This window comes from Oncorhynchus tshawytscha, linkage group LG07, assembly GCF_018296145.1.
Source record: "Oncorhynchus tshawytscha isolate Ot180627B linkage group LG07, Otsh_v2.0, whole genome shotgun sequence".
Taxonomy (NCBI): domain Eukaryota; kingdom Metazoa; phylum Chordata; class Actinopteri; order Salmoniformes; family Salmonidae; genus Oncorhynchus; species Oncorhynchus tshawytscha.
The window spans coordinates 48,508,173-48,520,762 of record NC_056435.1 but is presented as its reverse complement, the minus strand read 5'-3'; the positions used below and the strand labels follow the sequence as shown (position 1 = coordinate 48,520,762).

At 42.9% G+C, this 12,590-nt stretch overlaps 1 protein-coding gene across 1 annotated transcript; it reads left to right on the top strand.

Moving 5' to 3' along the window:
* The first annotated feature begins 8,059 nt into the window (after positions 1–8,059).
* Positions 8,060–10,916, top strand: smug1 (single-strand-selective monofunctional uracil-DNA glycosylase 1). Its single transcript, XM_024427432.2, has 3 exons — positions 8,060–8,196; positions 8,408–8,708; positions 9,016–10,916. Exons 1-3 carry the CDS (start codon positions 8,132–8,134, stop codon positions 9,541–9,543), a joined length of 894 nt encoding a protein of 297 aa, XP_024283200.1. The 5' UTR covers positions 8,060–8,131; the 3' UTR covers positions 9,544–10,916.
* Positions 10,917–12,590: the final 1,674 nt, after the last annotated feature.

Genomic DNA, 12,590 nt, shown 5'->3' with positions numbered 1-12,590 from the left:
CACACGCACTCACGCACTCAAATATTCACTCCCAAAGTAATCACACACACGCCGAGGGTACTCGCAGCCCGGCGTGGGCAGCGGAGACACTTGAAGATGAAACAGAGGCTCGATGGTGCAGGAGTTGAGTGGTGTGGCAGACAGGGTAATCCAGGAGAACAGCCTAATCATCATCAGATAGAGCATGTGGTTCACATCCTGTACTCACAGCACCAGGCACCAGGCAGGATCTGCATTAGTTTAGTCTGCCTGGCCTGGAAATCACATCAGACCTCACTGATGCTCTTATTGTATATTTATTAATTTAGCTGTTGCTCTTATCTATTGTCAGTGCACATAAAATGATAGTATAATAGCATATAATGGCTTAATGCATATGATAGCTTAGGTAGAAAGGGAAATACTTTTGAGAAAAGCTTAGAAATCACTCTTGAAAGCTCAAGGGAAAACCTAGTTCCTGTTACCCAAGTCTTGACTTTAAAAGACATACACAGGGGGAAATCAACAATAAAGCATTATAGTACTTCAATCAGATTACACATTACCACATCCCAGTAACATATACACCTGCTTTTAAAAACCGTATATTACAATACAGTGAGTAAAAGTATTGGTTTACCACTTCTAACCATAAGACAATCGATATTGGAAAACAGATTTGACTGGGATGCAGAGAGAGGGAAAGTTGTCTGGGGTAATGTGTGTGTCTGTGTCTGTGTGGAGGTTGGAGTCATGGCATGGTAACGAGGAGGCAGAACGGATGATGACCCTCACTGCCCTGATCCAGCCTCTAGCCATAGAGAATATAGAGCTCAGTGTTGGCGTGTGGTTAAGCACCATTTTGCACTTGCTAGATGCCTTGGAAGGAGTCATACCTGTATGTGTGTGTGTGTGTATATGTGTGTATATATTCTACGAATGTGTGGTTGCTTTGGGTCATTGTACATTTCGGTGTACACCAATCCCAGCCGGACCCAGGGAGCCCTGCTAAAGCCATTGGCTGTGTTCTGATGGATGGAGAGGCTCCTGTAGATGTCTGCCTGTACCTCCCTAATATGTTTACAGGCTGTGACCGAGGATCAGGTGGCAGGGCGGGGGGGGGGGGGCATCGAGTTCATGAGAAAGAGAGAGAGAGACAGAGCGTCAGAGAGAATATTATGTGAGAACATGACATCTTCTATGACACTTGCATGCATTGCAATAACATTATACCACTTAACAATCAGCCCTTGTAGGTAATAATGAGATATCAGCAGGCCACTAGAGGGCACTCTGTGATTCATTTTCTATGGAGGGTCCAGTATACTATCCTCTTCTCTCTGTTTCCTAAAAATGTCTGTAATGTTTGTTTTTACAGCAGCTATTAGTAATCAAGAACTGACTAAATAACACTCCTATTATTGCTACTAATGATAATGAAACAATATGATATTATTATTAATAGTATCAATATTGTTGTTAATGCCAATATTGTCAACAGTGATAACAATGATAATTTGATATTTTATTTTATGATGAGCATTTAATTTTTGTCAAAAAAGTAGTGTATTCTAATTTACAAATCCATGGTAACACTGTGTATGTCTAAATATTAGGACACTTCACAAACAGACCTGCAGCCATGACCTCAACTGTTTGACCCCTTAGTAAGGTGAGGGGTCAACAGGGAACTCATTTGACCCCACTGTTTCCAAGTCACTCTTGGATAAGATCCTATCAAGACCTCTAGAATGGTTAGAAAGCCTGACAGAGACCGTTACTCCATTATACTACACTACCGTTCAAAAGTTTGGGGTCACTTAGAAATGTCCTTGCTTTTGAAAGAAAAGCACATTTTTTGTCCAGTAAAAAAACATCAAATTGATCAGATATACAGTGTAGACATTGTTACTGTTGTAAATGACTATTGTAGCTGGTAATAGCTGATTCTTTTAATGGAATATCTACATAGGTGTACAGAGGCCCATTATCAGCAAACATCACTCCTGTGTTCCAATGGCAACTGAGCAAGAGAACAAGTACATTAGAGTGTAGTTTGAGAAACAGACGCCTCACAAGTCCTCAACTGGCAGCTTCATTAAATAGTACCCTTAAAACAGCAGTCTCAACATCAACAGTGAACAGGTGACTCCGGTATGCTGGCCTTCTAGGAAGAGCTGCAAAGAAAAAGCCATATCTCAGACTGGCCAATAAAAAGAAAAGATTAAGATGGGCAAAAGAACACAGGCAATGGACAGAGGAACTCTGCCTAGAAGGCCAGCATCCCGGAGTCACCTCTTCAATGTTGACATTGAGACTGCTGTTTTAAGGGTACTATTTAATGAAGCTGCCAGTTGAGGACTTGTGAGGCGTCTGTTTCTCAAACTACACTCTAATGTACTTGTTCTCTTGCTCAGTTGCCATTGCTAGTACTATTTAATGAAGCTGCCAGTAACCTTGACCATCAAATACCAGAAACCAAGACACGTCACGATCTGTGTTTACAGTACCTGACTATGCTTGTACTTCATGGAAATTGAGAATATACATAAACCAGGTTTGTGGCACCAGGTTACACAAAACCATGCATGCACCCACACACAGTCACCCAGAGCACACACACGCCCTGAGCATGATGTGGGAAATTACAGGGGGATGTGTAAATACCATCCATCAAGTGAGTTCATCTATCAGATATGCAAACACACTTACAATACAAACTCACACATGCACACACAGAGTAAATGAACAGGCCGCCCCCAGGTGGTGAGGGTAGGCAACAACATCTCCTCCCCGCTGATCCTCAACACTGGGGCCCCACAAGGGTGCGTTCTGAGCCCTCTCCTGTACTCCCTGTTCACCCACGACTGCGTGGCCATGCACGCCTCCAACTCAATCATCAAGTTTGCGGACGACACAACAGTGGTAGGCTTGATTACCAACAACGACGAGACGGCCTACAGGGAGGAGGTGAGGGCCCTCGGAGTGTGGTGTCAGGAAAATAACCTCACACTCAACGTCAACAAAACTAAGGAGATGATTGTGGACTTCAGGAAACAGCAGAGGGAACACCCCCATCCACATCGATGGAACAGTAGTGGAGAGGGTAGCAAGTTTTAAGTTCCTCGGCATACACATCACAGACAAACTGAATTGGTCCACTCACACAGACAGCATCGTGAGGAAGGCGCAGCAGCGCCTCTTCAACCTCAGGAGGCTGAAGAAATTCGGCTTGTCACCAAAAGCACTCACAAACTTCTACAGATGCACAATCGAGAGCATCCTGGCGGGCTGTATCACCGCCTGGTATGGCAACTGCACCGCCCTCAACCGTAAGGCTCTCCAGAGGGTAGTGAGGTCTGCACAACGCATCACCGGGGGCAAACTACCTGCCCTCCAGGACACCTACACCACCCGATGCTACAGGAAGGCCATAAAGATCATCAAGGACATCAACCACCCGAGCCACTGCCTGTTCACCCCGCTGCCATCCAGAAGGCGAGGTCAGTACAGGTGCATCAAAGCTGGGACCGAGAGACTGAAAAACAGCTTCTATCTCAAGGCCATCAGACTGTTAAACAGCCACCACTAACATTGAGTGGCTACTGCCAACACACTGTCAATGACACTGACTCTACTCCAGCCACTTTAATCATGGGAATCGATGGGAAATGATGTAAATATATCACTAGCCACTTTAAACAATGCTACCTTATATAATGTTACTTACCCTACATTGTTCATCTCATATGCATACGTTGATACTGTACTCTATATCATCGACTGCATCCTTATGTAATACATGTATCACTAGCCACTTTAACTATGCCACTTGGTTTACATACTTATCTCATATGTATATACTGTACTCGATATCATCTACTGTATCTTGCCTATGCTGCTCTGTACCATCACTCATTCATATATCCTTATGTACATATTCTTTATCCCCTTACACTGTGTATGACAGTAGTTTTTTTTGGAATTGTTAGTTAGATTACTTGCTCGTTATTACTGCATTGTCGGAACTAGAAGCACAAGCATTTCGCTACACTCGCATTAACATCTGCTAACCATGTGTATGTGACAAATAAAATTTGATTTGATTTGATTTGATTTGATTTGACAGAGTGTGTACAAAGGCAGACAGGACAGGTAGAGTGAACAACACACAGCTCAAACACGTGTTGTGTCTAACACCATTGTGAGGCATTGCACAAAGACAAATGCATGCAGAATGCACACAGACATGCAGGCAAACTCATTTCGCAAACAGGAACAAGTTCCACACACACTCCCTCAAACCTCACTCATCTTCAACAAGAAGACGCCAACACACACTCATAGAGATACATGCACACAGGAGTGAAATGATTAGAGGTCGACCGATTAATCGGAATGGACGATTAATTAGTTCCGATTTCAAGTTTTCATAACAATCGGATATCGGAAATTTTGGACGCCAATTTTTGCTGATTTTTTAAAAAGTTTTTTTTTTTACAGCTATATTTAATTTTTTATTTAACTAGGCAAGTCAGTTAAGAACACATTCTTATTTTCAATTACAGCCTAGGAATGGTGGGTTAACTGCCTTTTTCAGGGGCAGAACGACTGATTTTTACCTTGTCAGCTCAGGGACTCAATCTTGCAACCTTATGGTTAACTAGTTCAACACTCTAACCACCTGCCTCATGAAGAGCCCACCTGTTACGCGAATGCAGTAAGAAGCCAAGGTAAGTTGCTAGCTAGCATTAATCTTAATCAATCATAATCACCAGTTATAACTACACATGGTTGATAATATTACTAGTTTATCTAGCTTGTCCTGCGTTGCATATAATCGATGCAGTGTGCATTCACGAAAAAGGACTCTTTGCTCCAACGTGTACCTAACCATAAACACCAATGCCTCTCTTAAAATGAATACACAGAAGTGTATATTTTTAAACCTGCATATTTAGCTAAAAGAAATTCAGGTTAGCAGGCAATAATAACCAGGTGAAATTGTGTCACTTCTCTTGCGTTCATTACACGTAGAGTCAGGGTATATGCAACAGTTTGGGCTGCCTGGCTCATTGCGAACTAATTTGCCAGAATTTTACGTAATTATGACATAACATTGAAGGTTGTGCAATGTAACAGGAATATTTAGACTGATGGATGCCACCTGTTAGATAAAATACTGAACGGTTCCGTATTTCACTGAAAGAATAAACATCTTGTTTTCGAGACGATAGTTTCCGGATTTGACCATATTAATGACCTAAGGATCGTATTTCTCTGTGTTATTATATTATATTTAAGTCTATGATTTGATAGAACAGTCTGACTGAGCGATGGTAGGCACCAGCAGGCTCATAAGCATTCATTCAAACAGCACTTTCGTGCGTTTTGCCAGCAGCTCTGGCAAAACACGATGTGATGTGAAATGGCTAGCAAGTTAGCGGGGTGCGTGCTAATAGCGTTTCAAACATCACTCGCTCTGAGACTTGGAGTAGTTGTTCCCCTTGCTCTGCATGGGTAACGCTGCTTAGAGGGTGGCTGTTGTCGTTGCGTTCCTGGTTCGAGCCCAGATAGGAGCGAGGAGAGGTACGGAAGCTATACTGTTACACTGACAATACTAAAGTGCCTATAAGAACATCCAATAGTCAAAGGTATCTGAAATACAAATGGTATAGAGAGAGATAGTCCTATAATTCCTATAATAACTACAACCTAAAACTTCTTACCTGGGAATATTGAAGACTCATGTTAAAAGGAACCACCAGCTTTCATATGTTCTCATGTTCTGAGCAAGGAACTTAAACGTTAGCTTTCTTACATGGCACATATTGCACTTTTACTTTCTTTCTGAACATGTTTCATTATTTATTTAAGGCTAAATAGATTTTTATTGTTGTATTATATTATGTTAAAATAAGTGTTCATTCAGTATTGTTGTAATTGTCATTATTACAAATACAGCTTACAAATCGGCCGATTAATCGGTATCGGCTTTTTTGTCCTCCAATAATCGGTATCAGTATCAGCGTTGAAAAATCATAATCGGTCGACCTCTAGAAATGATCCATGGTGAAATGTATGAAGCGTTTGTATTTGATATCCTTTGTTAAAGCCACATTTCCATACAAAATAAAGAATAAGCAAAAATAGCAGTCCCCCACCCAGAAGAATAATAAAAAACCAAGGAGATAGGAACCCTCCTTTTTCATGGCAAAACATGCAGAAACCCTTCCGCTGTCAATAATATATTTTCCCCCTGTATGATAATTAGATCCTGTTCAGTCCCCCCTCGCCCCATCTGTGTGGCACATCCTCCTCTTTCTCTCTCTCTCTTTTCCTCACTTGCGCCTTCTTTTTCTCTATCCCCTACTCATCGCTCACTGTCACCTATATGCTCCCAGCCGTCCAACCTATAACCTCACTCAGGTTCAGCTGCAGTTCAGGCGTGGGAGGGGTGTGTGAGTGTGTTGTTGCGGACTGTAGGCTCTCTGCCTGCGCTGCAGATACAGGGCTGCTGCTGCCATGGCAACAGCACTAGACTGTCTACACAGAGGAGCTGGAGTCCCGGTCTCAAATGTAACACTCCTGTCATCTCTCCCACTCAATCCTTACCACATTCTCTCCCTCCCTCTCTCCCCCTCTCTCTTTCTATTTGTAAATTTCCCCAATTTCCTACTCTTCCTCCAGGTGTATCTCTTTCTCTCTTTCATTTTATCTTCAGCATTCTTTCTCCAGTTTGTTGAGCTCTGCAGTGAAGGGAGAACCATGACAAATATACACGCACAAGGAAACTCTATGGTAAATCATCAATACGGAAAATAAATACGTCACCCTTGAACATATGCCATTAGTGTTAAGTGTTTGTCGTTCTTTAATTACGGTTCAATTATTGTTCAATAACTGTGGACCAATGAGATGAATAAAGGTGCTAATAAAGTGCTGTAGAAACATTTATCAAATTTCACCTAGGATTGCCACGGATAGCCAAGAAGGCCTACGAAATGGTAAGCAGATGTTGTAGACAAATATTGAATAAAGTGGGAGGTCAGCTTGTGCAATATAGCCGTGCGACGAACAATTTGAAGGAAGCTTTTAATGCAAACAGTAATTACATAAATGTCGCTAATTAAAAATCAACTGTAGCAGCGTGTTAAATCTTTGACCTGAAGTCTCAGAGGACAGGAGATAACACTGGCACACGTCAGTGATAACCAATTACCCATTAGTAACATCAAAGATCGGTGGCAGTGTTTGTCTGATATGAGGGTCAAAGCTTTGCTAATTCTACTTTCTCCATGTTCTATGTCATGCAAAGGACAAGGAGAGAGGGAGAGGATGGGATGGCTCTAAGTAAACCGACTACCTTATACACTATAGCCACTTGTGTGTATGTAATGTTACCCATTTACATGTGTGTGCGAGTGCGTGCAGGGTTGGGTAGGTTACTTTCTAAATGTAATTTGTTACAGTTACTAGTTACCTTTCCAAAATTGTAATCAGTAATGTAACTTTAAGATTACCCAAACTCGGTAACAGAATTACTTTCGGTTACTTTTGTATTACGTTTCCCTTAAGAGGCTTTAGAAGAAGACATAAATTATCCATCAAATGCATTTGGTGTGTCATCACAGTAGTCTCTGACTTGTGGTCAGGTCGCTCAGGTAGAAGAAACTTAAACGTGCACCTTTTTTCAATGCTGAATTGAATGCCATTGAGAAAACAGAAAGGTGTCACACAACATCCTTTCTGAATTTAAAAGTAATCCAATAAGTAATTATTTTGTTTTTCTGTATCTGTAATCTTATTACAATATTTTTGCTGGTAAAGTAACTGATTACAGGTAGTACCGTTTTTAGTAATCAGATTTCATTTAACTGATTACATGTAGACTAATCAGTTACTCCCCAACCCTGTGCAAGTGCATGATATGTGTTTATTTTTGTCAAATCCCTCGCGGTGCAGATCATAAGAGACTCTTATCACAGAGACGGAAAGGGGGGGGCAAAATACATTTATGCACGATGGCGCACGCGCGCAGCCGGTTTGTGTTCAGTAAACATAAGCTATCACCGTCGTTGGTTGGTAGCACTGCGCTACTGTATAATAAGAAGGGTAGGTCGCCTATCTGCGTGGAACTACTATTCCCAGAATGCAATTGCTGGTCTTTCTTTCCGGAAAACATCCGCTCAGGATGGACACACATGAACTCAAAAGGTACAGTGCAACTACAGCGACAAAATGTGCTGTTTTAAGGACATTAATGCAGCCGTTCTGTTGTAAGGGGACATGTGCGTTATATTATGCCTACTTTAAAATAACTCTGTGGCTAAGCAATTTATAATATCCGCTGACGTTGATGGCTAACCGGGTTAGCATTCCTATTGATAATCAAAGTACCGGGATTGTTTTATTTATCTGTCCGCAGGGTTGGAGAGGGAGATGCGGAGAAACACGAACCGAATGAGAACAACGTTTGTTCACTTACTCTGGGTCCGGGGTTGATGTTGGATGGTTCCACGGTAGCCTCTCGTTTTCTGCACGTAGAGTTGGAGCTGAACGTTCACCTTCGCCGGCTCTCGTTCAGTGAGCCCGTGCACTACATCTACAACCCGCTGGAGTATGCCTGGGAACCGCACCGCTGCTTCGTTGAGACTTACTGTCGTGGCGGACAGAGTATTCTCTTCCTGGGGATGAACCCGGGACCCTTCGGCATGGCTCAGACCGGGGTAAGGTTGTGCAGGCAGGCCAAAGAGAGAGCCCAACAACTCTCACTTGATAGCTACATTGTTAAGTTAGCCTACTTCCATTCAAGGCAAAATGTAAATAGTAGCCTCCTAGAACTTTCGGTTGATAGAGGACAATATAAACGTTTATTACCACTCTCATATTCACCATTGCAGAATGGAAATGTCTGGAATAAGGCGTACACATAAATAAGTCAATATTGCCCACTCTGTTTAAATCTGATCAAAGTCAGGGTAGAATAGAGTTGTATTGTTATCCACCTAATCATCAGTCCTCCTCTGCTCTCAGGTACCCTTTGGTGAGGTAAACTATGTCCGTGATTGGCTGAAAATCACTGGGGAGGTTGGACATCCCCCTTCGGAGCACCCAAAGCGACTAATCAAAGGCCTGGCCTGCATTCAGAGCGAAGTGAGTGGCTCCCGTTTCTGGGGCTTCTTCCGCAAGCTGTGTGGTGAGCCAGATGTGTTCTTCCGCCATTTTTTTGTACATAACCTGTGCCCACTTATGTTCATGGGTACCACCGGCAAGAACTTAACACCCCCCGAGCTAGTCATTGGGGAACGTGAGGCCCTCCTGGCTCTCTGTGACATGGCACTGTGCCAGGCTGTGGCTGCCCTTGGCGTCACCATGGTGATTGGGGTTGGCAGAGTGGCAGAGCAGCGAGCGCGGCGAGCCCTCACTGCGGCAGGCATGGAGGTACGGGTGGAGGGCATCATGCACCCATCCCCCAGGAACCCGTTGGCCAATAAGGGCTGGGAGGCAGTAGCTAAGGCCAAGCTGGAGGAACTGGGTGTCCTATCCCTGCTGACCATGTGACCTCTAGCTAATCAGCCTCCATGAGCGAATACTGTATTGGCTGTATGCTGGCCTGGGGGTATAAGTTGCCCACTGGCACAGATCTAGGGTCAGCTTACCCTTCCCAAATCCTAACCTTCATCTTTAGGGGGAAGAACGCATCACTCAGGCCCTCTCACACAGCAGTCCCTGTTTAGCAGCAGTTCCCCTCCAGAGCTCCCCTCCAGGCCATGCGGAGAAATGGTGCATCACAATGGCTCTCCTCAGATGCTGTTATATCCATTACAGAAAAGATACATTATGTCTATATGTACTTTACTGTGGTGTGTACTGCCTCACAGCATGTCGACAGGTACTCATCTCTGACCTTTGTGAGGACATTCTGTAGCATATTACCTGGAAATAGTTCCAGAGACTGTAATGAAGAAATTAAAACTTTTTAAAATTATTTAATTTACAACAATTATAAGATTAAAGATTTTCAGGATTACAGTAGATACTGTATACAGGTTTAGGAGGAGCTTGCCTTAGGTCTTTTAACAGCTCTGTTGCTATCAGACTCTGGTGATGTAACTGACCAGTTAGTCTAGAATAGGTTTTAGTTTGTTCTTCAGAGTTATTTCCACTGTTAAATGACAATGTGTTGTAATTTGTTAACAAGAAAAATAAGTCATGTTGCAGTAGTTTCTTTTATTTTCTTCTCTGTCTCGACAGTGATTTGCAAATTTGGAGTGAATGTGGGCTAGTTTTCTGTCCCATTGTAACAACATTGCGAAAGTAATGTTTCTCATTTGGTCAATTTAGTACATGTTCAAGCCAACCATTGTTGCTTGGCTGATGCTTTATGCATGCGCATGCCCTGTCCTTACCTGTTACTTCTTAGCAGGTCTTAACGTGTTGACATCTTATCATTACTACTAAGCAAAATTCTGGCCTTCAAGGTCCTAAACCCACATTACTGCATAGCTAGGTATAAAGCCATCTCTATAATGTTTGTACTGGGACGAAGCCCCAATAGGTCATGCATAATTAGAAGAAGCCCTTGACATACATGGCACTCAAATGGTCTTGCACCGTTATACCACTCAGCTCTGCAGGAGGTTAAGCTTGTAATGGAAAAGGGACTAAAGTGTTCCCCTTGCAGGTTTCTCTCCGATGATGCTTCCTCCCTTACACAACATTTTGTACACCTCAGGCAAAATTCCACAGGTCAGGTGATCAAGCATTCTGTGTGCCACTCTCCATGTGTGAACCTAAATCAGGTGGTTCCTTAATAATAATGATCGTTTTAGAAATGCATGGAATTAATCTTATGCTATTGCCTTGTCATGCACTTTAGTGTGTACCTGATGTTAGTGTTTTAAAAAATAAATTCATTAAACAAAAGAAATGTCCTCTCACTGTCAACTGTGTTTATTTTAGCAAACTTAACATGTGTAAATATTTGTATGAACATAAGATTCAACAACTGAGACAAACTGAACAAGTTCCACAGACATGTGACTAAAATAAATGGAATAATGTGTCCCTGAACAAAGGGGGGTCAAAATCAAAAGTAATCTGGTATGGCCACCAGCTGCATTAAGTACTGCAGTGCATCTCCTCCTCATGGACTGCACCAGATTTGCCAGTTCTAGCTGTGAGATGTTACCCCACTCTTCCACCAAGGCACCTGCAAGTTCCCAGACATTTCTGGGGGGAATGGCCCTAGCCCTCACCCTCAGATCCAACAGGTCCCAGATGTGCTCAATGGGATTGAGATCTGGGCTCTTCACTGGCCATGACAGAACACTGACATTCCTGTCTTGCAGGAAATCACGCACAGAACGAGCAGTATGGCTGGTGGCATTGTCATGCTGGTGAGTCATGTCAGGATGAGTCTGCAGGAAGGGTACCACATGAGGGAGGAGGATGTCTTCCCTGTAATGCCTACAATGACAACAAGCTCAGCCTGATGATGCTGTAACACACTGCCCCAGACCATGACGGACCCTCCACCTCCCAATCGATCCCGCTCCAGAGTACAGGCCTCGGTGTAACGCTAATTTGTTCGATGTTAAATGTGAATCCGATCATCACCCCTGGTGAGACAAAACTGTGACTCGTCAGTGAAGAGCACCCTTTGTCAGTCCTGTCTGGTCCAGCGGCGGTGAGTTTGTGCCCATAGGCAACGTTGTTGCCGGTGATGTCTGGTGAGGACCTGCCTTACAACAGGCCTACAAGCCCTCAGTCCAGCCTCTTTCAGCCTATTGCAGACAGTCTGAGCACTGATGGAGGGATTGTGCGTTCTTGGCTTAACTCGGGCAGTTGTTGTTGCCATCCTGCATCTTTCTTTTGGTGTTTTTCAGAGTCAGTAGAACGGCCTCTTTAGTGTCCTAAGTTTTCATAACTGTGACCTTAATTGCCTACAGTCTGTAAGCTGTTAGGGTCTTAACGACAGTTCCACAGGTGCATGTAAATTAATTGTTTGTGGTTCATTGGACAAGCATGGGAAACCGTGTTTAAACCCTTTACAATGAAGATCTGTGAAGTTATTTGGATTTTTACGAATTATCTTTGAAAGACAGGGTCCTGAAAAAGGGACTTTTCATTTTTTGCTGAGGTTAAATATTTAATTGCCATGACTTTGCACTGGCATTATTAGAATGTTTGTGTCTATTAACTAATTTCCACTATGTTGCATTTCTTTTGTATTGCGTAAGGCAAGGAATGGACTGTATACTTCATTCTCATTATTATACTAAATCAGCCAGTTATTTGTATTATACACTATGGTTTAGTGGAACATTACACAGGAGTGCTATGTAACATGTTAATACAATGCTGTATCTTGAGTAATTACGGTGTTCATTGTATAAGCAGCTTAGTGGAAAGTACTTCCATGAATTTTCTCTGTTCCTCTTTTAACTCTGATCACAATGGCTCCCAGTCATCAGGAGCTAGCAGGTAGAGAGGGCTGCTGCAGTACGGTGGTTTGATGTTGTTTGTCTTGATCCTGGATAATGCATAAATCATACAGTCACCAGCTACGGGCCTCACCATTACAGGGTGCAGGTGTGTGTCTGAGA

Bases quoted from the DNA above. Each gene is read 5' to 3' on its own strand.
- smug1 (XM_024427432.2), top strand. From the start codon at position 8,132: ATGCAATTGCTGGTCTTTCTTTCCGGAAAACATCCGCTCAGGATGGAC. The intron at 8,197-8,407 runs GTACAGTGCAAC...ATCTGTCCGCAG, and splicing joins GACACACATGAACTCAAAAG to GGTTGGAGAGGGAGATGCGG. The intron at 8,709-9,015 runs GTAAGGTTGTGC...CTCTGCTCTCAG, and splicing joins TCGGCATGGCTCAGACCGGG to GTACCCTTTGGTGAGGTAAA.